Source organism: Hylobates moloch, unplaced genomic scaffold (assembly GCF_009828535.3).
Source record: "Hylobates moloch isolate HMO894 unplaced genomic scaffold, HMol_V3 SCAFFOLD_14, whole genome shotgun sequence".
NCBI classification, from domain to species: Eukaryota; Metazoa; Chordata; class Mammalia; order Primates; family Hylobatidae; genus Hylobates; species Hylobates moloch.
The window spans coordinates 70,971,833-70,998,032 of NW_026652289.1; the positions used below are offsets into that span (position 1 = coordinate 70,971,833).

Sequence of the window (26,200 nt, forward strand, 5' to 3'; positions counted from 1 at the left end):
GTGTAGCTCAGGCCACTGCTGGCCCTGGCTGAGAGGAGGTGGCTGTGTGGTCTCAACCATGAACCTGCAGCTTCTCTCCACACTGGCCCAAACCCTCAATAAAATACATCTCAGCAACGAGGCCTCCTGCACCAGCCTCCTGTTAGGCTGTGTCTGAGGCTGCCTCTGAGGAGGGCACCTTTCCCTCAGGGTCAGGCAGAGCTTCCAGACAGTTCCAGGACCCTGCGAAGAGGATGTCTGCGCCCATGGCCTTTTGTTTATTTGTTCTTAACTTTAAAAAGATAATTTTTAACCTTTATTTTAGGTTCAGGGGTACACGTACAGGTTTGTTACGTAGGTAAATTGCACGCCACGGAGGTTTGGTTTGATGTATGCATTATTTTGTTACCCAGGTAATAAGCATACTACCAAACAGGTAGTTTTTCTTTTTTTTTTTTAATGGTTTCTTTTTTTATTATTATTATACTTTAAGTTCTATGGTACGTGTGCACAACGTGCAGCTTTGTTACATATGTATACAATTGCCATGTTGGTGTGCTGCACCCATTAATTCGTCATTTACATTAGGTATCTCTCCTAATGCTATCCCTCCCCCCTTCCCCCCACCCCACAACAGGCCCCGGTGTGTGACGTTCCCCACCCTGTGTCCAAATGTTCTCATTGTTGAATTCCCACCTATGAGTGAGAACATGTGGTGTTTGGTTTTCTGCCCTTGGGGTAGTTTGCTGAGAATGATGGTTTCCAGCTTCATCTATGTCCCTACAAAGGACATGAACTCATCCTTTTTTATGGCTGCATAGTATTCCATGGTGTATATGTGCCACATTTTCTTAATCCAGTCTATCATTGATGGACATTTGGGTTGGTTCCAAGTCTTTGCTATTGTGAATAGTGCCACAATAAACATACGTGTGCATGTGTCTTTATAGCAGCATGATTTATAATCCTTTGGGTATATACCCAGTAATGGGATGGCTGGGTCAAATGGTATTTCTAGTTCTAGATCCTTGAGGAATTGCCACACTGTCTTCCACAATGGTTGAACTAGTTTACAGTCCCACCAACAGTGTAAAAGTGTTTCTATTTCTCCACAGCCTCTCCACACCCCCAACAGGTAGTTTTTCAATCCTTACCTTCCTCCCACCCTCCACCCTCAAGTAGGCCCCATTACTTTCAATGGCAAAAACCGCGATTACTTTTGCACCAACCTAATGTTAAGATATTTTTGAATCGGCTTCAAAACCCTCTATTCATATGGGCAGCAAGTATATGTGTGTGTATATATATATATTCATGCTGTAAGCATTGTTCGTAATCTGTTTAAACTTTATGTATCACATACAGATTTCCATGTCCATGTACATGATTTTGCCACCTTACATCTCTACGATATGGGATTCCATGGTGGAGATGTACTGAAGCTATCTAACTACTCCCCAATAACAGGGCGTGTAGGTGGTTTCCAGCTTTTTAGTATCATAAACAGCACTCAGATGAACAGCTTAGTGTCTAAATCTTTGTGCACATATGAAATGCTTTGCCTAGATTAAATGCCTACAAAAGGAATAATGAGGTCAATGCCAACCCTTAAGGTCTGGTTTGCTCTTTTCCAACCAAGATTAGTATAGCAGAAAGAGCACAGAATATGGAATCAGTGGGCTGTGTTCAATTTCCAGCTCTGTGCTGATGTGTGATTTGGACAATTTACTTAATCACTCTGAGCCTGTTTCCTCAACCTTAAAATGGGGATAGGATGTAAATGTGCTTTGTAAACCAAGAAATTCCACCAAAGATAAATTTTTATTATTCCACCTTATGTTCATGTTGAGCCTGTTGCTGGTGTTGGGAGTGTAGACTCCCTAAGACCTACCACCTCATGCCCCTCTTGGTGTCGCCAGGGGCCCTTGCTCCAGAGCTGTTTCCTCTGGGACTGTGGGGATGAGAATGGGGCAGGAAGGGAAAGGTGACATTTCTGCTTCGTGCCCTCCCACTCTGGTTCCTAGAGGATGCTGTCTACTTGGACAGTGAGCCCCAGAGGCAGGAGTATGTCATGAATGATTATGGTTTCATCTACCAAGGCAGCAAGAACTGGATCCGCCCGTGTCCCTGGAACTATGGACAGGTGAGTCTCGGCCCTGCTCATGGCCCATTCCCGGCCCTGAGCTTGTGGGGAGAGGGAGCAGGGCGCATGTGAGCTTCACCTAGAACTGCTGACCAATGCTAACTAAACGGCATGAGGAAGATGTGTGTTGTGAGCCCAGGTTGCCCGAGGAGCAGCCATAGGGAGTGGGAGGGCCTGTCTCTTTGCTGATCATGTCTGATTTGGACAACAAGAGCTAAGGGTAAGGGCAGTTAAAGGCACCTCACCCAGGAATTCCACTGAGCATGAGGGTGAGGATGGAAGGCATGGCAACCACCACAGCAGTGATGATGCCCGCCATTTTGGTTCATTAAACTGTTTTTCCATTAGGGTCCCATTTTCCACTCTCTCACTTCATGCTCACAACTCCTGGTGACTGATCCTAGCATCAATTCTGTCACACCAAGGACAACTTGTCCCCTGAACGTCTCAGCCAGAAGCAGGGCTGATGAGCAGCAATGCATCTCCCTCCCCATGGCTATTGTCTCTTTATTTCTGTGTCTTTTTGATGGTACATCTTTCTAATTATGAAAGTTAATGCATGCTTGTTTAAAAAGCTTTGCAAAGAGACATTACAAAAATGGATACATGAAGGTCATCCCAAGCACCATCACCAGCTTGGTGTATGTTCCTCTACATTTTGTTTTCTACACACATTCTAAAACGCTACTTTATATGTAAAAATAACGTCATATTAATTGCAATGCTCTGCACCTCCTGCCTTTCTAAAAGCCTGCCTCTCATTTCAAATTCAGCCTGCAGCAGGGACTTCAGGAAGTCCAGTGCCAGGCAAGGAAGAGGGCTCTCGAGGCTTAGCCCCAATGCCAAGAGCACTGTGGGAGGGAGAGGATCAACCCTCAGCCACTCAGAAGGCTGTCAGCTAGGAAACCCTGAGGATCCTCGTGGAGCCTTGTCTCAGCTTGATATGAATTCCTCTCCTAGACCTGCCCAAATAGAACTCCAATATATGTGTCCTTCCAGCCCCAGCCTGGGCCCAGGGGTGGCTATAGCCAAGCTGAGATATAGTGGCCTCAACTGGCCCCAACTCAATCCTCACTAAGCATGGGCAGATTGGGCATCGTGGAGAGACCTGGACAGGAGTGGGCTGCCATCTGTGAGAAACAGAAGCGAGGGGTTGCTGCTTTCTCAGACCTGGGTCCCTCTGTTTCTGTCTTTCTTTTTTCATTGTTGTCTTGTTTTTTGTTTTTGAGACATGGTCTTTCTCTGTCACCCAGGCTGGATGGCAGTGGTGAGATCATGGCTCGTTGCAGCCTTGACCTCCTGGACGCAAGTGATCCTCCCACCTCAGCCTCCTGAGTAGCTGGGACTACAGGCATGCCCCACCATGCCTGGCTAATTTTTTTATTTTTTGCAGAGACGAGGTCTCACTATATTGCCCAGGCTGGTCTCAAACTCCTGGGCTCAAGTGATCCTCCCGTCTCGGCCTCCCAAAATGTTGGGATTACAGGTGTGTGCCATTGCACCTGGCCCATTTCTGTCTTTCTTCTTCATTAAATATATATTGATTGCCTGCTCAGTGCTAGCCAGGGTGCTAAGTGCTAGAGATATGAAAATGAATACGACATTGTCCCTGATCTTACAGTGTAATGGGGACTCAGATACATAAACAGGTCACTTATCATGCAGTGGAATATGTAAAGATTGAGAGACGGGGCAGAGAGTTCTGAGATCCAAGGGGAAGAGCTCTTGGTTGGGCATGGGAGTATCATAGAAGCTTCCTGGGCGAGGAGATGTTTGAATTGAGTTAGTCAAGTGAAGGATAGTGGGAAAAACATCCCAGAGGGAAGGCATGAGCAAAGACACGAGGGTGGGAAACGGTTTGGTCCGCTGCAGAAATTTGGTGTTGCTGGAGGAAAAATGGTAGGGATGGGGGCGGAGGGTGATTATTGAGACCTGAGGCTGGAGAGGGAGGTTGGGGCCAGATCTGGGAGGAACTTATGTGCCTTCTGAAGGAGGTCAGAGCTTTGATTCTCTAGGCTGTAGGAGGCCTTTGAAAATTTGAAAACAGAAAAGTGAGCTGATCAGACTATCCTCTGGGGAAGATTGATCAGAGAAGCCTCCTAATTCTGCGTGTTGCCCAGTGTTACACAGGAATAAATGCATTCATTTACACTTGTTCTACAAAGAGGTACAGAGTTCCTGCAAAGTGCTGGGCACCGTGCCAGCCCTAAGGTCCAGAGTTGTGAAGAGAGCCGGACTGAAACAGCCCCGAGACTCAGGCAGGAAAAGACAGACTTGACTACATCACGTAACTGAGTCTCATGCGGAGAGGGGACATACCTATGGCTGTGGCGCTAAAGCAGGCCCAGGCTCGGGGAAGGCCTCAGAGGGAGTGGCATTCACACCAAGTCCGAAGGACCCAGAGGAGCCAGCCTGCCTTGGGTGGGAAATTTCCATAATTCACATGCAATTAGTCAGCCTAGAGCCCCAGTGAATCACAGGTGCCATGGCAGGTTGGCACCCTCACTTCAGCAGTAGCTGCCAATGCTAAGCTGGGTCAGCAGGTGAGTGTGGAAGCAGGGGCAATGTGGTTTTGGCAAGAACACCCCCTGGGGCTCTAGGAGTGTGGGGATTGAGAGGAGAGGAGGAGCCTTTTCAATCAGTCAGGCTCACTGGGGAAAAAAACCCAAAACAACCCAGGAGTAGCAATAGTCATCTCGGAGTGAAGGGGAGGGATTTGGTGTGCAGGGAGTATGCACCAGGTGAATTGTGACCCTAGAGTTTTGAAACCCCACACCTGAATGGGAGGAAATTCATGACTGTTCTGTTTGACACAGTTACCTTCCAAGTGAGTTTATATTCCACTAGGGTTGGCGGGGGGGGAGTCATTACTTTTTACATACTCCCACGTGACAAGCATGGGTGTCTTCCCTCTCGGCCTCTCCCCCCGAAGTTTGAAGACAAAATCATAGACATCTGCCTGAAGCTGCTAGACAAGAGCCTGCACTTCCAGACTGACCCAGCCACAGACTGTGCCCTGCGGGGAAGCCCCGTCTACGTCAGCAGAGTGGTGTGTGCCATGGTGAGGTCCCTGGCATGCCTGGGGAGGGAGGAAGCTGTGCAACGGAAGCCCTGCCCACTCACAGTTGCCCCCTGGGTGAAAGAGGGTCCTTCTGGCAAAGCCATCTTGGGTGAGACTGACGCCAGAACGTGGGTGACAAGTTTTCTCAACCGAGCTCTGAAATAGCTGGGTGTGGGTCATCACCTCTATTAATTCCAAATTGCACGTTTTGAGAAAGGGTGAGTGTAGCTCCGGTTTGGGAAATGGTCTTGTTGTTTCTAAATTTCCTCTTTTTTGAAGTGTTTTTTTAAAGCTCTCAGAGGTAAGCTCCAGCTTTGCAGGGGATGGGAGGACATGGGTAAGGGGTAGATAGGAACATAATAATAAACTAATTCACAGTGGAGCAAAAGTCAGAAGAGTCAACCCCCATCCTTAGCCCTCCCCAGCAGGTCTGGAAGTCAGCAGTAAAATGCTGACAAAAGTCTCTCCTCTGTTTCTCAGGCCCATGGGTCTTCCAAGGCAGCCCACACATGGCATGTTGAGGAAACTGATGTTTCTAACACTTCTCTATATGGCTTCTCTTCAGATCAACAGCAATGATGACAATGGGGTGCTCAATGGAAACTGGAGTGAGAATTACACAGACGGCACCAACCCTGCGGAGTGGACGGGCAGCGTTGCCATCCTGAAGCAGTGGTATGCCACAGGCTGCCAGCCCGTGCGCTACGGGCAGTGCTGGGTCTTTGCTGCCGTCATGTGCACAGGTAGGAGGTAGAAAGGACCCCATGAAAAGGTTGGAAGTATAGCCGCTGATGTATGAGCCTTCTGAACCGTTCCCATCCCAGTCCCACACAGTTCCCACCAAGGGACATTTGGAAGGAAGCCCTTTTCCTCTCTGAAATGTCTCGGCCAGGCACAGTGGCTCACACCTGTAATCCCTGCACTTTGGGAGCCCGAGGCAGGTGAATCCCAAGGTCAGGAGTTCAAGACCAGCCTGGCTAAGATGGTGAAACCCCATCTCTACTAAAAATACAAAAATTAGCAGGGCACAGTGGCAGGCACCTGTAATCCCAGCTACTCGGGAGGCTGAGGCAGGAGAATCGCTTGAACCTGGGGGGCAGAGGTTGCAATGAGCCAAGATCACGCCACTGCACTCCAGCCTAGGTGACAAGAGTGAGACTTCGTCTCAAAAAATAAACAAAAAAATAAAGTGTTTCATCACAGACCTCAGACTGCACATCTGGGCTTATGTCAGACCATGGTTCCAAAGTGACAGTCACACGTCCCAGGATGCCTGACACCCTTGCTTCTTCTAAGCTTAGGCAACCTACCGGCATATTCCTAAGAGCTTGGCTGGGAACTGTCTAGGTTCAAGATAGAAATGAGATGAGAGGCTGAGTAATTAGGAAATTACAAACTGATTAGTGTCCTTTCTGAGCACAGAGAATGGGCTCAATGAAGACGTGTACATGGAAGGGAAACGTGAGTCAGGGCTGTGGTGTGGGCCATGGGGCCAGACCAAGATGGCAACCCAAGGGAAATGACCTTGAATTTGGAGCTGTTGAGGGCCTTATAGCCTGACTCTGGCCAGAGGGTTAGGGGAAGGGAGAAAATGTGAGGTCAGCTTTTCAGATAAGGAATGGATACTACATTAGTAGAGGAAAAACTAAAAAATACATATGGGGAAAAGACGGCAAATGGAAATTGGTTTGTGGGTGACAAGAGGAGGAGATGAGGAGGAAATCATGAGGGGAGTGATACTTGGAAATGAGTCACACATGGAGGTGAAAGGAGGAGGCCTTCTGCCTCACCCAGGGCCAAGCACTTGCTCCGGGTCCTCACCCTCGCCCTGCCCCACACCCAGGCCAGCTCTTGGCCTCTTGGCTTGCACATCCTGATTTGGGTGGCAATCAGAAGGTTATTTATTGTGTTAAGCTGGGGAGAGAAGCCAAGCAAGGTTTTCACTCACAGGACTCTTTAGGGGAATCCAGGAATGCTAGATCTGCCCATAACTTGGTGTTTATTGGGGGCTCAGGCCTTCTGGGTAGAATTTCGTGTGTGACAAAGTTTGTTGCATTTCGTGTGCATGTATGTGCCGGGCCCATCTCTGGGCTGTTGGAAGAATGCAACTTCCCTGAAGGAAGCTCAGAGAGCCCCAGGCATCTGTCTAAGGGCACGAGGAGGTGTTGCCACTGAGAGAGAGTGACTTTGCACAGTTGTTGAGAATGATCAGTAAGTCCCAAGCTTACTCCTCTGCAGCTGCAAAGCCAGCTCTTGAGTTGGATGAGTTGAGTTGGATGAGTTGAGTGCCCAGGTATAAGAAACAAGGAACTCCACAGCTTTGAGACTCCAAGTCATAAAGATTTGGGTAAAGTGAGAGGACTGAGTCCTTCAGGAAGCAGGCACAAGACTGACAGGTAGAGACTAGATCTTGCATAAGATAGAGAGGGAACCTTCCAGTGTGTGGAAAAGCCTAGCATCTAATGGGCCAGGTATGTGTGTGTAGAAGGAGTGAGCCAGGTGTGGGTGTGGTTGTCTGGAAATGCGTGATGAGAGAAGTGGAGCCAGTGAATGGGGATTATGCAATGACAGTAGACCAATTAACATGTTTGTGAGAATCATGGCCCTTTAGTGGCCTGGAAAACAAAAGGTTGGTCAAAGTAGGTCAAACGTGGCCCAGTCCCCTGTAGCTCAGTCAGCACCAACCTTCCCCAAAAGGGCTGCCATGTTATAAATTAAGAAATACAGCAGTTTGAAAAACTCATTCCTTCATCCAGCAATACTTATTGAGTCCTTATTCTACACCAGGCACTCACTGTGTTCCAAGAGCTCTTGGATACAAGATGGGTAAGACCCAGCTTCTGTCTTCAATCAAAGTTAAAATTAAAGATTTAGTCAAACTCCTTAATCTCAGTTCCCAAAGCATGTTTTTTGAAAATATATATGTTATTATTTCATAGCCATAGTAACTAATGTTTATTGGGGATTTCCTTTGTGCCAGGCACTGTGCTAAAACCCTGACAGCCTAGAGTAGTGGAGAAGCTTGGGGACTCTGGAGGCAAGATGCGTGAGGTTGCATACCAGCACTACCATTAATTGGCTCAGTAACCTTGGGCGAGTCATTTAACTTGTGCCTCAGTTTCCTCAGATGTACGATGGGGAAAGTAGTGGTACCTACCTCATAGGATTATTGAAAGGATTGAGTGACTTCATACTGGAAAGTGCTTAGAATAGTGCCTGGCTATAGTGAGTGTTCAGGAAGCATCAATTAGGGTCCTCTTGTCTGACCCCCTAAATGACCTTATGAGGTGGGACCTATCATCTCCATTTTTCAGAAGAGGAAATTGAGTGGCGGAGCCAGTCTCATACCCGAGTCTGGCTGGCTCTGCAAGCCATGTGCTAACCATCAGGACATACCACCTCATGAACATTGCTAGCAGCTGCCATTAATCCAGCATTAAGTCCCTCAGGAATACACTGGGCACTTTCACTTTTACTAATCCTGACCACCACCTGCAAAGTCAATATCATTATAGCCATTTCACAGATGAGGAAGCAGGCTTAAAGTGACCGAGGGACTCTGGTCTGACTCAGACGTGCATGTCCCCTCTACGGCCCTGCCTCTCAGTGTGGCCTTTCAACATGTTGACACATTAACTTCAACGTCCCATAAAAAAACCACAAAAGGAGGCTTTGTGTGCATCAAAGATGAGGTTATAATTTTTGGGATGTGCTGTGTCCTTGGCATCCATTCAGTTGCCTGTTACTTGAGAATTTTAGAGAACTCCCTGGCCTACCCTTTCTGTGCCCGGGGCCAGGCACCCTGGAGTTGTAGGCCCTCAGGCTCTTCCTGTTCTGGCCTTTCACTCTTTGACAAGATTGGAACCCTCAGCCCTTGGCTGAGGTCTGGGAAGTAGCCTGGATGCCTTGCACAATAGCAAGAGAACAGAGGGGACAGTGATGTTCTGTTGCCTGAAAAATCCCCAAAAGTCAGCTGTGAAAAAGCCACCTAGTGCATAATTTCGTACATATGAAATGTCCAGAGCAGGCAAATTCATAGAGATAGAAAGTAGAGTGTGGTTGCTTAGTGCCGGGAGGAGGGGATAGTTGGGAGTGACTGCTAATGTAATGAGGTTTCCTTTTGAGGTGAAAATGTTTTGGAGTTAGACAGTAGAGATTGTTGTACAACCTGGGACTGTATTACAAACCACTGAACTGCACACTTTACAAGGCTGAATTTTATGGTATGCGAATTATATCTCAAGAAAATTGTTTAAGAAGAAGCCAGGCATCCTGGGAATATGCCTGGTCTATTATTGTACATAACTGCCTGGGGTTGGAAGTGGGGTAGGGGACAGCAATGACTTGGGCTGAGGGTTGGGAGGTACCAATGTGTGACCGTAAGCAGGTATACAGCATCATCCCTCTTCTGTAAAATAAGGTCCAAGGTCCCAGGGGCTGTAAGGGGAAGGGGAGGTGGGGAAGGGGAGGTGGGAAAGGGTGTGGGCGATGGGAGGCTGCCTGGTTGGGACTGGGACTGGGCCCTCCTCTTAAACTAAAGCAACCCAACTTGCATGTCTTTTATACATCAAATCCTCACTTATTATTGGTTTGCATATAGGGCCCTCTGCTTAATACTTTTTTGAAAACCCCTGAGCTAGATATTATCTAAGATTTTTCTAACTCAATTATGTAGGGGCCTTTATAACATATCTCATCTTCATTTCAATACAATAACTCTTGTTCTCATTGTTTTTACCCTTAAGTCTCAAAGAAGGAACCGCAGCCAAGGCCCTGGTGCATACCCCAGCCTTTTCTTAGATCCCAGTTCAAACTCTTTTGTGCAATGCCCTGGACTAAACACAAACCTGCCTTATTTTCCATTGATTTCCATTGGCATAAGATAGTACGGAATGTTCCCTCGTAAGGTTGTTGACTAATACATGGAGAGTAGATAGAAAGATGTCTGGCACATAGTTTTATCTAAATGTTAGCTATTACAATTAGTCTGGTACTGTTTTAATCTCTGCCTCTTGGGCTCCAGGGGTTTGGCTGGGTCTTATTCAAAAGTTGTTTCAGCCGGGTGCGGTGGCTCATGCCTGTAATCCCAACACTTTGGGAGGCCGAGGCAGGGGAATCACAAGGTCCGAAGATCGAGACCAACTTGGCTAACACGGTGAAACCCTGTCTGTACTAAAAATACAAAAAGTTAGCTGGGCATGGTGGTGGGCACCTGTAGTCCCAGCTAATCGGGAGGCTGAGGCAGGAAGATGGCGTGAACCTGGGAAGTGAGCTTACAGTGAGCCAAGATCAGGCCACTGCACTCCAGCCTGGGCGACAGAGCAAGACTCTGTCTCAAAAAATAAAAATAAATAAAAAAGTTGTTTCTAGCTATCCCTGAAACTTCAGTTCCCCTCTCTCCCACTTTTTTTCCCTTTTATTTCCTTTCTTTCTTGGAATGTTTAGAGTTAACTATATTCCTCATTTCATGGCACTTAGCCGTAATTGGTCTGCTGAGGCACCTCTTTGTAAAAGGCCCTTCTTATTAAAATTAATTAATTAATTTCCCCCTTTTATCTCACAGCCCACTTCCATTCACCTCTCTGCATGATAGGGAAACATTTTAATGTGTTTAATATGTAGCTCTGTAGTTGGATGTGTTTTCACAAAAAAATCATATTATTATCTTTGTGCAGTATTTTATTCAGTATGGTTTTGGTTTCATCTATTGTATTTGTCTTTTATACGCGTATGTATATAGTTTTATTTTTATTTATTTTTTAAGGCTAGTCAAGTGAAGCAGTGGGAATGGAAAAGGAACAAAGAAATCTATAACTTGTTGTGATGAATTAGTTGTAAACACCACTGCACTTGGACCAGTGTGTATTTTTCATCTTTAGAAGTTCTACTGAGTCCTTTTTTTTTTTTTACCTTCCATTTATCTTCTCATTATGTTCTTGTTTTTCTATAACTCCCTTTGGGCATTTTGAGCATATTTATAATATTTAAAATAGCTCTTTGAGGTCCTTGTCTGCTTTTTTTTTTTGAGGTCAGCTTTTTAAAAAATAATTTCAACTTTTATTTTAGATTCGGGGGTACCTGTGCAGGTGTGTTATGTGGGTATATTACATGATGCTGAGGCTTGGAGTATGGACGATTTGTCACTCAGTGCTAATTTCATTATCTCTGGCATTTCTGAATCTGGTTCTATTGATTAATTTTTCTACTGGCTATGGGTCATATTTTTCTGTTTCTTTGCATGCTTGCCCATTTTTTTATTGTGTTATGCTGTTGATAACTGGATTTTGTTTTATTCCTTTAAAGGACTTTGTGTGGTACAGCAATAATAAATTCCTTGCAGATTAATTTGAGCTTTTGGAGGTTTGCTTTTTTTTTTTTTTTTTTTTTTTGAGACAGTCTCGCTCTTTTCGCCCAGGCTGTAGTGCAGCGGCACAATCTTGGCTCACTGCAACCTCTGCCTACCAGGTTCAAGCTATTCTCCTGCCTCAACCTCCTGAGTAGCTGGGACTACAGGTGCCCACCACCACGCCCAGCTGATTTTTGTTCTTTTAGTAGAGGCAGGGTTTCACCATGTTGGCCAGGCTGGTCTCAAACTCCTTGAGGTTTGCTTTTAAGCTTTGCTATGATGGCTCCAGAGCAGTCTTTACCCTAAGCTTAATTTAGCCCCACTACTAAGTCATGCCTCTTCTGAAGACTCTTATCAAATGCCCTATGTATTATGAGGCCTCTCCACTCTATTGCTTTATCTAGCCTCCTGGAATTTCATCCCCATGCTTGCACAGATCACCACTCAGCCAAAGACTTGAAAGACCCCTCTGCAGATCTCTGGAATACTCTCTCTGTTCAGCTCTCTCCCCTCCATACACTCCATCCTGCAGATTTCAGCCATCTTAGCTTCCCTCAATTGTGATCTCATCTTGTTAACTCGATAAGACTGCTGAGTTCTTTCTGGGCTTCCCGAGCCTGTGTTGTGGCCTGGACGCTGCTCTAGGAAGTCCCTCAATTGCGATTTGTCTGTTATTGTTCTCATGATCATACTAGAAGTATGTATTTTGGGGAGGAAGACAACAAAAGTAGTGCTTCCTGTTCACATAATATCAAGGGTACCTGCTGTCAATATGACTTATCACTGTTGATGTTGACCTTGATGCCTGGCTGAGATGGTTCAGTCTTCGCTAGCATGAAGTGGCGGGGGACGAGCCTACAGGCTGTGTCTGTACAGTCAGTTTGTCCAAATCAGGATCTAATTAGGAACCAAACATTGCACCTGGTTGCAATGTCCTCTGTGTCTCCTTTAATATCAAAGAGATCCTTTAATTCAATATGACTTTTTTGAAGACACTGAGACAGTTGTCCTGCACAACTCTACCTTTTAGACTTACTCGAGGGCTTCATTGTATTGTTGGTCTTCTTATGCCTCTGTTCTCTGTATTTTGCAACTGGAAGTTAGATATAAAATATTCATATTAAACATTTCGACTAGAGGTCTTTTAAAGCAATCTTCTGATTGTCCATCCCCATATAAGCAGCTGAAATTTTTGTCTTTTCTCTGTTGGTCCAGGAGACTGACTTGTGTGAGGATGGAGGGAGTAGATTGTAGTGCTCATTGTGAAGGGGCCTTTTTTGCCATTTAAGACCCCCCCCACACACACACACATGGACAGACAACCCTTACAAATCTGCCACAGAGCCACAGAGCAGGTCTCACAGCTCCATGGCAACTGCCCAGTGCCATCTTCTGCACTACCACTTTCATCTAATACATGACCCAGGTCCTACATGCTGTGCTTTGCTCCTTCAAGGTTGATATCTTTGTTTCCATTTCCTATTTCTCTGTAAACAGTGCTCATTTGTACTTCTTGAGTAACAAGTTATTGCACTTCGATGACTAGGGTTCAGTTCTTAATTGCCCCCACCCCCTTATCAAAAAATAATTTTGGTAGGGCCTTGTCTTAGTGCAGGCTAGAAGACCGGAGATTATCATGGAAAACAGATGGTATACGTTTGCATACTTAAGGTACTGTTAAGGAAACAAATAAGATTTCATTTTCTTGCCATTACAGGTGAGAGAGAACAGCTCAAATATGATCTAGTGATGGCATATCTGAAAGACCAAAGCAATATGATCATCTTGGTTATAAGGGACGATTAAAGGCATGGGATAAAGAGCAGGAAGTGATATATTTATCATTTGGAAGCTTAATGCGTTCAGGGAGAAATTAAAAGGTGATACAAGTCATCACATTTATACTCAATTACTTCGACTCTAAGAGCTGGAGTTTTGGCGACATTTCTCGATAAAAGCCATGGGAATGTGGCAGTAAAGCTAACTGAACACATTTCAATAAATTGAACTCTAACTTTCCACTGAATTTTCTTATAAAATTAGGGCCACGTTCCACATTGGAGCAAAAAGAGCTTTACAGCTAGTCCTGAAACATACTAGATATTTTATTTTATTTTAGACAGGATCTCACTCTGTCACCCAGGCTGGAGCACCCAGGCTGGAGCACCCAGGCTGGAGTGCAGTGGCACCATTATGGCTCACTGCAGCCTCAACCTTCTGAGCTCAAGCGATCCTCCTGCCTCAGCCTCCTGAGTAGCTGGGGCCACAGGCATGTGCCACTATACCCGGCTAATTTTTTATTTTTTGTAGAGGTGAGGTCTCACTATGTTGCCCAGGCTGGTCTCGAACTCCTGGCTCAAGCAATCCTCCCTCCTTGGCCTCCCAAAGTGCTGGGATTACCAGCCTGCACCACTGTGCCTGGCCCCATACTCATCATTTTAATACGCCATTAGGACATGGTCCACTACCAATCAAGTGAAATTGTATTCCTCGAAGGCAGGAATGTCTTTCATTTTTGTATCCTCTTCATCTAATTGACTACCTGGTCTCAACACTTACCACTGAATGACTACTAAGTGGCTGAATGAAGAAATGTAATTACTGATGCTGAGAATGCGGTGTGATATACCTTGATAACTCTGTGGTCCCTTCCCAACTCTGAGATCTCGCTCACTTTTGCCCAGTTGTCACTGCATAAGTGCATGTAGTGTATGCATGTCCATAAGCACAGATGCCACACATGGGTTTCTCTTTCACGAGGGATTCAGATCCCACAAAATCATCAGTGACAGGTCACCTAAATCTCATGTCAAATTGTGAGTCATCAGGACTGAGAGTCTGCAGAAACAGGTTAAAGGTGCCTCCCTTTAACGGGAATATAATGAGCACCTACTCTGTGCCCAGCCTTGTACTAGGAATGTAGAAATGCAAGAAAAGTCTTATATGAGCTCAACTGTAGGGGGATTTGTAATTTGGCAGACAAGGTAAGACAGACACATTAAATTACAGAGAGCCGAATCCAGTGCTGAAATCTGTGACACAGGCGATCAGGGTTATGTGAGAGCACGAGAAGGGATGAGTGCAGTGTGGAGTCATTGGTGAAAACTTCACAGAGGAAGGTGCATTGAGACTGAGGTGTGGCTGGGATGTCCAGTGGAGTTGCAGTGTTGTGGCCTGCAGTTAAAAGCATGAGAGGCTTTGAGATCAGAGAAACGTGGGTTTATGTCCTGCTCTGGCTTTTCTCTTTCTGCCCTGTGACATTACCTCTCTAAACTTCAGGTGTCTCATCTTTAAAGTTGGGATAATCATACGGGTGTGAAGAGGACTAAGGGAGATAATCCTCGTGCAGTGCTTGGCACCATGCCTGGGACCTATGATGATGATGATGTCCTTGACTAGAAAGGAAGACTGAGAAGGCTGGAAGACAGTAAGCTCAGTGAGGGATGTGTTCAGTGACAGCAAGGTCTCTAGACAGGCTCAAGATTCAAATTCAAGAGTCCTGGGCATAGAAGTGGGAGAGAAAGCCATAGTCGGGATGAGCTCTTTGTGGGAGGACAGAACCAGAAGGACAGAGGGAGCAAGGCCCCTGGAAACATGTGTGCGCATGACTTCTGCTGCACAGATCTGAGTGCCTTGAAGCTGATGACTTGGCTTCACCCCCTATGTAAGAAACCATTCTTACCCCTCTGTAACTTCATTCTGTTCTACTGTGACAATCTGCTCCCCATCCAAGTCCTCTCACAAGCCATGATGAACAAAGGGTGAGACTGGATCAGTGCAAATCCATCACCACTCAAAGCTTATGCTGTATGGACAGTTGAGCTTGGTACCCAAAGCATATGACACAACCATTAGGATAGTGGTGTGTTGAACTCAGACATCACCAGAACGGGCAAAATATTCACAAGACACCACTCATCCATCCATCCAGCAAAGATGCAACAAGATGCAAAATGGGCCTTGCCCTGTATTGTTAATAGTTGAGTAATGATAAAGATGAATAACACACAATCCCTGCCCTCAGGAAGACAGACTCGTAAACAATTCATTACAAGCCTCATACTCTGGTTAATGGAGAACTTCAAAGTGCTTCAGGACCAGTTACCTGTGTTAGGGTGGGAAAGTGCCCATCAAGTCATGTTTAGCAGGAGTTGATGCCACTATTGACACTTCAGGTGGCCACTCATGGACTCATCCATCCGGGTGAAGGGCAGGGGGAGGCTTGCTCCCTGCTCTCCCTCCCTGCCCTCCTCCTTGGCACATTTTCTTGTCAATGTGAGTGTCATCCACCCTCCTGACTGTACTTTTAGCATAAATGCGCCCCTGCAATGCTGCTCTCTTGCCTCGCTGCTGTCTCAAGGTCCCTCAGTGACAGCTTTTCAACCTTCAGCCTCACCTCTGCAGCTGTCCTGTGTCACCTCCACCTACAACCCACTTGTCAGCTCTACCCACCACCTGCCCTAGTTCTTCAGCCCTGTTCAGAACCTGCCACGCAAGCTCAAGGCTCCCTTTGGGCTTCTCCCCTCCCTTTTCTGGTCACATCCAGAGGCCTGTCCCCACCCTGGCCTGGAGAGGCTCTGTGTCGAAGTGCAGAATAAGAAGAGGGTGAGCTAAAATCTATGCGCAATTAAATGTTTAAACTAAAAATTATAAACGTTTAAGAAATGACAGTAGTATGTGTGAAGAACCCTTACAAATAACCATATTTTTGACTCAGTCATTTTACCCCTTAGAATATGTCCCAGGGGAGGGGGGAAATTGATCTACAAAGGTATTTATCACAGTATTTACAACAGGGGGAAAATTGAAAACCAACTAAATGTTTCAAAATAATCACCACTAAAATCTTGCTTTTGGCAAATATTTGATAATATAGGAAAATGCTTAGGATGTAAAATTAGGTAAAAACACTAAGATGCTGAAGTATATGCATACTACCAAGAGCTGGACTCGGTATTGACTGCAAACTTAGCAGTGAAACCAGGATTTTAGTGGTAGCTCTGCCTCTTACTAGCTGTGTGACCTTGGTCAAGGTAGCAAACTTTCTTAGCCGCTGATTCTTTGTCTTCAAAATGGAGATAATAGTAGTAGCCATCATATAGAGTTGTCTTGAGGATACTATGTGTGAAGCATTTAGCACTATGCCCAGCTGGTAGATACTATTATTGACAGTATTAAATTGAGTGGACTGTCATTGCTGGACATGAAGGGACAGGGATCCCCAGAGCATTTCATGGTCGGATTTTCCTGTACTTAAAAGAGCACAGAGGCCGGGCGCGGTGGCTCACGCCTGTAATCCCAGCACTTTGGGAGGCCGAGGCAGGCGGATCACTTGAGGTCAGGAGTTCGAGACCAGCCTGGCCAACATGGTGAAACCCCGTCTCTACTAAAAATACAAAAAAAATTAGCCGGGTGTGGTGGTGTGTGCCTGTAATCCCAGCTACTCAGGGGGCTGAGGCAGGAGAATCGCTTGAACCCGGGAGGAGGAGGTTGCAGTGAGCCGAGATTGCGTCAATTGCACTCCAGCCCTGGGGGACAAGGGCTGGAGTGTGATTTTTTTGACTTCAAAAAAAATAAAAAATAAAAAGCACAGAATGGAAACACAGCAGAGGATAAAGAAAGGAAGTTGGCTGGCAAACAGAATGCATAGCCCCCAGGAATAAAGACAACACTCTGCCTTCTTTCAAGAATTTCTCTACCAGGTAGAAACTCTCACTTTTCTAATCTCTTGTTACCTGGTTTTCTTTCCTTCTTGGCTTGATCTGTGAAGCTTTCCTAGAGAGGCTTCCAAGATCATATACCCAGGTAAAAGGGGGAATCCAAGCCACAGAATGTTTTGCTTGCGAATCTGATGGTCTCAAGCAATAATCCTAGCCACAGAAAGGAATGGAATTCCAGCTTTGGCTTGAAGATGGAAATTTAGGGCCAGAAGAGAAATGCAGTTGAGTCAGGCCTCTGAGTTTGCCAAAGGAGAGGCTTGCCAGTTCCACCCTCCTGGCGTAAGCAGAGCTCACAGCTTGCTAGACTTTACTGGCTCGGGCAGTGCTTGTCTGAGCAGTCAACATCCTGACCTTTGCGTAGAATCTCTCCCATGAGCTCCAGAAGTGGGGAAGGAAGTTGGAAATATCACTATTCCAGTGTTCCAGACAGCTCCAGCATGTTCCTGCAGATGGCAAATGGAAGATTTCCCTAGGTCCAGGCCCCAAAGTCCAGGAATACACGGGTCCAGAATCCACAGCTCACAGGTGATTTTTTTCTGCCCTTTTTGCAGTGATGAGGTGTCTGGGGATCCCCACCCGTGTGATCACCAACTTCGACTCTGGCCACGATACAGATGGAAACCTGATCATAGATGAGTATTATGACAACACGGGCAGGATTTTGGGAAATAAGAAGAAAGATACTATTTGGTGAGAAACAATCTCTCAACCTATTTCTAGGGCCACACATCAGAGCCAAGCCCCATGGTAGGAAGAAGGACAGGACGATGTCCATGAGCCTGCTCCCTCCCCTTCGCCTCCTCCACACCCCCTCAGCCCCCCACCTGCCCCCCCCCCGCCAAGGCTGCCCCCACACCTCTTGCCAATCTTCAGCTGGGAGACAGCTGAACAAAGCCCATTTGGGGTTTAGAAGTCTCACATCATAAGAGCATTCTGCCCTGGGTTGAGGTTTTCATCTTTGTCACCTCCATCACAGAACCTCCGGGCTCTATGGGGCCTGGAGAAAATTTCCCCACTGCCCTTTGAAGGTTTGTTAAAAAAAAAAAAAAAAAAAAATCAACTCACAAAATCAGATCAATAGGAGAAAAGGCATACACATTAATTAACGTATACACGGGAGCCTTCAGAATGAAGACCCAAAGATACAGGGGAAATTGTCCATTTTTATGCTTAGTCTAACAGAGTATGGACAGCCACATAGAAATATGCTTAGACAAATGGTATGACCTAATGCTAATAGACTGAGTGGGGAAACCCAGCCCTGTCTGTCTACATTCTGCTTTGCCTCTCTGAGCATGAGTTCCTTCCTTCCCAATATGGGGCAGAACCCTCTCTAGAATGAGGGTCTTTTGACCTACAGTCAAACAAGGTAGGTCAGATAAATTTTTTATGGCCAGTTTTTATACAAAAAGGCAGAAGGAAAGCTAGGATAATATTTTTAGGTTTTAAGACTGCCTTTGGGGAAAAGGGGTTCTGGTTTCCATGACCTTCCTACCTTGGGGAGGAGAGATTTTAATTTCTATGGCTAGCCATGGGGGTAAATGAGACTGAGAGACAGGAAGACAGGAAAAGGTCCAAAAAAACACTTCTGCTTCTGAGACCTTCATTTTGGAGTATTGTTTCCTGAGTCCCAACAGTTCTGACCACAGGACGGCCTTACCTCCGAATACAAAGACCATGAGTGCCTCTGTGAGTCAGCAACACACACAAAGGGGCCACAAAGACTGTTTCATGAGACAGTGAAGGATTTTTAACTTCAGTGGACTCCGGAAGCCTTCACTTTCTGTTCACAAGCTGAGTCCGCAGAGGGAAACTCTTTTCTGGGAGGCAGACAGAGGTCCACGAGAGGAAGACTTGTCACTAATTATTTTTTTGAGACAGGGTCTGGCTTTGCTGACCAGGCTGGAGCACAGTGGTATGATCAAGGTCAAGCCTTGATCTCCCAGGCTCAAGTGATCCTCCACCTCAGCCTCCCAAGTAGGTGGGACTATAGGCATACGCCATGATGCCTAGTTAATTTTTTTTTTTTTTTTTTTTGAGACAAGGTCTTCCTTTTTTTGCCCAGGTTAATCTTGAACTCCTGAGCTCAAGCAATCCTCTCACCTCAGACTCCCAAAGTACTAAGATTACTGGCATGAGCCATCGTGCCTGGCTATCCACAGAGGTTTTAAGCCCTGTGTGTGCTAAGTCTGTCTTTCTATCCAACAGTTCATTTGCTCATCCCTCCCTTGCCTTGTTCTAGAAAGACCAAGCAGTACAACGTCTCCCTTGGCTCTGTTCGACACAGGAACTTCCATGTCTGGAATGAGTGCTGGATGGCCCGGAAGGATCTGCCCCCTGGATATGGAGGCTGGCAGGTGCTGGATGCCACACCTCAGGAGATGAGCAATGGTGAGGCTCTCCAGAAGAAAGGCAGGCCCCGCTCCCATGGAAAGCACCCCACCCCTGCCCAGCCCTGCAACAAACAGCCCACCGAGGCTCCCCTGTTCTCCTTCAGGAGTCTACTGCTGTGGCCCTGCCTCTGTCAGAGCCATCAAAGAAGGAGAAGTGGACCTGAATTATGACACGCCCTTTGTGTTTTCGATGGTGAATGCTGACTGCATGTCCTGGCTCGTCCAGGGAGGGAAGGAGCAGAAACTTCACCAGGACACGAGTTCTGTTGGCAATTTTATCAGCACAAAGAGCATCCAGAGTGACGAGCGGGATGACATCACAGAGAACTACAAGTATGAAGAAGGTAAGTAAGTAAGCCAGCCCTACTCAGAGCCCCAGCCCTGCAGGAACCTTCCCCTACCCCAGGGAGCCAGAGAGCATCTGCGAGGCAGAACCCAGCCCCACTGTCTCCTCAGCCGTTCAGTTTTGAGGCCCCCTTTGGGGTGGCCTCACGGCCTCACTTCTTCATGACACTCCCACCCCACATCCTGCAGGCCAGTGAGCTCCCACCACAAGGTGCTGACATGGACCGTGGAGCCCAAACAGAATATGCATCCTTCACCCCTGCTTCCCCCTAAAATCAGCCTCCCACTGAAGACGGCAGGGAATTTAGTAAACACTCTGCCATTCATTTATTTTATTTAGGGTATTATTTAATTCACTGTGTGTCATTGAGTCTTTGGAGGACAGGCTGAAGTGAGCCCAGATGTTCACTCCCACCCCTCCTCCCTGTGGGACCGGCAGGGCCAGAGGCTGACTCTGAGGTGACAGGCCTGGCAGCAGGGCCACAGGGGAGGCTGCGTTAGTCAGGTATAGATGAATGCCTGGACACTGAGAAGCGCCAGCCACTAGGTTCAATTACCAGGGAGCCAGGCAAAAATATCCAGTCCATGAGGGCCAGAGGCAGGGTGAGGGCCAGAGCCGGGATCTGGCTGGGAAGGATCTGAGCAGGCGCAAGGCAGGGTGGCTGAAGGGTGGTGGGGAGGGCCGAGCAGTTGCCGGGAGTGCTGGTGAGTGGGTGGGTGTCTGTGGTTCGTCTACGTGGGCCTCGGGGACAGGCGCAGGGAGGCTCCAGAATTCCCCACCTGGGAAGGGGATTCGAAGTAGGGGGCAAGTGTTGAACACAGCCCAGCAGTGCCATCACCACCCACTCCCTGGGGCCTCTGGCCTCATCTTGGCTGGGCTGCCTGAGAAATGGATCCTGAGGCAAGCATTCAAATACAAGCGGTTTATTTTTGAGGCTATCCTGGAAATCCTGGAGCAGAGTGAGGGAGACAGGGAAGGGAAGGAAGTGGATGTAAGAGTACATTTTCAAGCCTGTTAGCACAGTGACAGCTGGCCGGGAGCTCTGGAAGTGGGGTTGCCAGAGAAAATAAAGCACAAGTAATGCTTTAGGGTAAATTTGTCCCAGGCCAGGAGCTGTAAGCTCACACCTGCAATCCCAACACTTTGGGAGGCTGAGATGGGAGGATCACTTTAGCCTCAGAATTTGAGGCTGCAGTGAGCTATGATGGCAACACTGCACTCCAGCCTAGGCAATAGAGTGAGACCTCATTTCTAAAAAAAAAAAAAAGGATGTCCCAAATTATTTGTTGTTTATTTGAAATTCAAATTAAATTGCCTTGTATTTTTGTTTGCTAAATCTGGCAACCCTATCACTGATTCGGTGTGAAGCGTAGAACAACACTGCAGATTTATCGCACCAGAGAGGCACAGGGGCTGGGGTGTTTATCCATCAACTCCTGTTGGTCATGAATTGAGGGCTGTTCCTGGGGGATGTAAATTCTCTAGCACTTCTGGCCCGCCCCATGCATGAGCTGAGTCTGCTCTGGCAGCAGAGAAAATCTCAGAGAGTTGCAGGGGCTGCAATTTGAAAAGTAGGGCCTGTGGACACTGAAATGGCAAGTGCCAAGGGAATATGGGCGGGGCTTTGACGGCATTTGCTAGAGAGGCCCACGGGGTCCCCTGTGGACTCAGGGGATTGGAGCCATACCCCGGTGGGCCTGAGCATCCTGCTTAGGTGCTCCTCGGGTCAGCAGTATTCGGTCTTCTCCCACCCAGCCTGACAGGGTCTGGGGTCGCACAGACCGCAGATGTGCTAAATCAGATTCCCATCTTTCTGGGCCCACTCTTTTTTTTTTTGAGACAGAGTCTTGCTCTGTCACCCACGCTGGAGGGCAACAGCGCGACCTTGGCTCACTGCAACCTCTGCTTCCTGGGTTCAAGCAATTCTCCCATCTCAGCCTCCCAAGTAGCTGGGATTATAGGTGCCTGCCACTATGCCTGGCTAAATTTTTTGTATTTTTAGTAGAAACAGGGTTTCACCATGTTGGTCAGGCTGGTCTCGAACTCCGGACCTGAAGTGATCCACCCTCCTTGGCCTCCCAAAGTGGTAGGATTGCAGGTGTGAGCCACTGCCCTCAGCCTGTGGGCCGCTTTTACTGAAGCAAATGTCTCCAGATTCTCTTTTGTCTGGAACTGGCCTTAGAATGAACCCCAGAGCAAGGGGATAAAAGTGGCCTCTGCCTCAGGATGTTGTGGCAAATGCATTGAAGGGGTAGAGCTGGTCCCTGGGGACAGTAAGTACTCAACAAAGGCAGCTTCTGGAATTACGAGGCGTGGGCAAGTATTCCTGCACATGCGGCCCACAGGGACCCCCAGGATACAGCAGGGAAGCTGGGGCCACTCTGGGAACTCTGCGCGCCTAGACCTCCTCTCATCTGTGTTTGCTTATTTACCGTGCTTCTCCTTTCCCTCAGTTTCCAGGAATTAGTCTATCCCTGACCAATAATCTGGCTCTGGAACAGAACATCACACCATGCCCTGCTGTCTTTAAGATGTTTATTTCTCTGCATTTGTGGGCCTTTGTCTTTCCCTTGAGGACATCAGGATAGAGTTGAGCGGTCACAAACACAGGTTTTAGAGTTGGGCAGGTTTGCTTCCCACCTGGGATCTGCTCCTTACTAGTTGTGTGACTTGGGCAGGTGACATGACTTCCATTAGCCTCCTTTTCTTTATCTGTGTATGGAAGAATAAGAAGAATGCTAATGGTAATACACCTTGCTTGTGGTTGATACAGGAGGAAGGGTGTGAAGTGGCCAGCAGAGCCTGCCTGGGAAAGCACATGAGGAGTGGAGGGAGTGCTTGTTACTGGGAGTGAAGGCCTGAAGTTGTTGGTGGATATTGGGTGGGGGATGGCACTCAGCCTTGGTCTACCCCGGTCAGCCTGGCTCACAGCTGGTGCTGTGCTCTTCCCCACTTCAGGATCCCTCCAGGAGAGGCAGGTGTTTCTGAAGGCTCTGCAGAAGCTGAAGGCTAGAAGATTCCATGGCTCCCAAAGAGGAGCAGAGTTGCAACCTTCCAGGCCCACACCACTGAGCAGGGACAGCCCTCGGAGCCTGCACACACCTTCCCTTCGACCCAGTGATGTGGTGCAAGTCTCCCTGAAATTCAAGCTGCTCAACCCACCCAACATGGGCCAGGATATATGCTTTGTCCTGCTGGCCCTCAACATGTCCTCCCAGTTCAAGGACCTCAAAGTGAACCTGAGTGCCCAGTCTCTGCTGCACGATGGCAGCCCCCTGTCCCCATTCTGGCAGGACATAGTGTTCATCACACTCTCTCCTAAAGAAGGTACGCATGTGCACAGTTTGTGTACACAGAGTTGGTTTTGGCAATGTCAGTGGGGTCAAGCCAGCCAACAGGGTTCTGGGGGCAGACCCCTGAGACACTGTTATTCCTACTATCCAATCTGGCATGATTCCCCTCCTTCCCTCTTCTCCTTCCCCCTCCCTCCCTCCCTCCTTCCCTTCCTTCCTTCCCTCCCTCCCTCCCTTCCTTCCTTCCTTGTATCTCCTCTCTCCCTCCTTTCTCTTCTTCCTCCTTTCCTACCACAACAAAAGTAGCTGGTTTCGCAGGAAAAACCTGAGATTTAGAGTCTCTGAGACTTTGGTTGGAGCCTCAGCTCTCGCATTTCCTAGCAGAATGGCCTTGGGCAGCCATTTTGGCTCTTTTCAGCTCATTTCCTCATCTGAAAAGCTGCCACCTGCTTCCCCAGGACTTGGTACTTGTTGACTTTCTCTTCTCTGTGGAAGACAGACCCCAGGTCCAACCCAGGTCTGGCTGATTTTCTCAGCTACTCTCACCCCATCATTGTGTTCTTTCCTTAGCAAAGACCTACCCCTGCAAAATCTCCTATTCCCAGTACAGCCAGTACCTGTCAACAGACAAGCTGATCCGCATCAGTGCCTTGGGTGAAGAGAAAAGCAGTCCCGAGAAAATCCTGGTGAACAAGATCATCACCTTATCTTATCCGAGCATCACGATTAATGTAGGCAGGAGTCCTGCAAATGGCTTGTGGGGCCCCTTGGATCCGGCGGGGAGGGGGTGAAGCCCTGTGAGAAGGCAGCCTGGGTCTACTTAGGAGAGCATCCCCTCCTTCCTTTGCCTCTTCTGGTGCTCCAGGAAGGAGAAGTTTGTCTAAGAGGTCTTCATCCTCTTGCACCACTCACTAGAGGCCCCATGGATAGGTCCTTGAGCAGGTGCCATGGACAACAGGAGAGACCCCCTCTTGTGCCACTCCTGCTGTTGGCCTTCCCCATGGGTCAACATAAGGAAAGTGAGCGCAGATGGAAGGGTCTGTGGTCGGGGGAGAACCCTGTCTGAAAGTCAGTTCAGACTTGATTTGCCATTTTTTGGCTGTGCATCCTCGGACAAGGCCTTGGGCCTCTGTTTCTTGAACTGTCAGAGAGGGGATTAGGCTAGATGGCCTCTGAGGACCCCTCCTGCTCTGTCATTCTGTGGTCTTCCAAGTGGGAAGATTTCAAGGGCTCCCTTCCTTCCCGTGCTGTCTCCCCAAGGCCAACTAGCCTCCTAGACCCTGTTAAGTAAGCCCATGGAGCCCCCTCCAGTGGGGAAACATGAAGGTTTGGCTAGAACTTGGGCTTTTATGGCATCTTAGCAAAGAAGCAATATGTTTTTAGAGAAGTGACAAGAGAAAGGGAAAGGACCTTGAGTCTCAAGGGCTGGCGAATTTTGGGAAGGCAAATACATGGGAAACTCATGGTAGATAAAACTTAGAAAGTTTGTTGTGTAGATTCCTCTGGTGCCCTCTCCAGGCTCATAAAGGTCTGAAGTCATCTCTGGTCATCAGCCTTTGTCCTTCCTGGTAGAGAGGGGAGGGGGGACACCTTTGTAAATTTATATCCTGCTTTTAGGCAAATAAAGGGAAACCAGAGAGCTTTTCTTATATCTGCTTCTTCTCAATTGTCTTTGGCTCAAAGAATTCTTATGCCAAAGTGGCATATTTGGGGGTGGCATATCCTGTCACCTTACAGAACAGTGCCCTTCGTAAATATCTGGTGAGTTGGGGAATGAGAACTAACTCTCCTTCCCCTCCTGGTCTGTTTAGGTTCTAGGAGCAGCCATTGTGAACCAGCCACTCTCCATACAGGTGATATTTTCAAACCCCCTCTCGGAGCAGGTTGAGGACTGTGTGCTGACCGTGGAAGGAAGTGGCCTCTTCAAGAAACAGCAGAAAGTCTTGTAAGTGCTGCAAGTGCTCAGCCTTCTCTTCTATTTTATCCCCCCTGAGATTAGCACTATCCTTCTCCCTGGACGTGGGTTCCTGAGCCAGACTTCACAACACCGGGGAAGGGAAAGTGGAAGCACTACCTCCCACTCAGGAAGCTGGGTAGAAAAGGGCTCCGGGGTCATTATCATGCTTTTGGTTTTCTGACATGCTCCATTCTCTGTTGCAGCCTTGGAGTCCTCAAACCCCAACACCGAGCGAGCATCATTCTGGAGACCGTCCCCTTCAAGAGTGGACAAAGGCAGATCCAAGCTAATATGAGAAGCAACAAGTTTAAGGACATTAAGGGTTACAGGAATGTTTATGTAGACTTTGCATTATAAATTCTGGAACAATGCGCCAGACATGCGAATTTCAAGCTTCAGGAAAAGGAGCAAGTTCAAATGCAAGCTGCGCCATTCCCCACCACAACAGAGGCTTCACAGGGCTCCAGCAAGAGCCACAGAGGGGAAGACATGTTCATTTTCTGTCTCCCCTGACTCCACTAGAAATGTAAGCTCCATGAGAGCAAAGACTGCTTTGTTTACTTTGTACCCCTATACTCAGAACCATTTCTGGCATATGCTAGGCACTCAATAAATATTTTTTGAATGAATGAAGAGGAGACTCCAGCATCCAGAGAACAGGTAGGAAATGTCTATGGATGGATATTTCCCTGGACCATTTGCACAGCTCCCCTGGACTCTTTTCAGAGCCCAGGGATTCCGCTGTGTCCCATCCAGAGATTCCAGGATTCCACAGTCTCCTATCCAGAAGTGTGACTTGGCACAGAGGTCAGAGGATACTGGCAGGACTTGGCCATGACTTAACTGCCCCCAGCCCCAGATATCCAGGAAAGAAAAAGACAGGCTGAACAGCTCACTCTTGTTTTGTTGTTGTAAAAGCTAATTCCCTAGTATGAATAAACTTCAGACCTCGCTCTCCTTTG

General features: G+C 47.5%; 1 protein-coding gene across 2 annotated transcripts in view; it reads left to right on the forward strand.

The window, feature by feature from the left end:
- TGM5 (transglutaminase 5) overlaps positions 1-26,200 on the forward strand; it is a 34,801-nt gene extending 8,601 nt beyond the window's left edge. For both annotated transcript variants that reach the window (XM_032174810.2, XM_032174811.2), the window contains 10 exons: positions 2,004-2,122; positions 5,055-5,183; positions 5,749-5,926; positions 17,801-17,939; positions 19,537-19,640; positions 19,747-19,986; positions 22,947-23,315; positions 23,852-24,012; positions 25,093-25,226; positions 25,442-26,200. In XM_032174810.2, the coding sequence (XP_032030701.1) occupies positions 2,004-2,122; positions 5,055-5,183; positions 5,749-5,926; positions 17,801-17,939; positions 19,537-19,640; positions 19,747-19,986; positions 22,947-23,315; positions 23,852-24,012; positions 25,093-25,226; positions 25,442-25,595 (1,727 nt within the window). In that variant the 3' untranslated portion in view covers positions 25,596-26,200. The remainder of the gene's footprint in view (positions 1-2,003; positions 2,123-5,054; positions 5,184-5,748; positions 5,927-17,800; positions 17,940-19,536; positions 19,641-19,746; positions 19,987-22,946; positions 23,316-23,851; positions 24,013-25,092; positions 25,227-25,441) is intronic.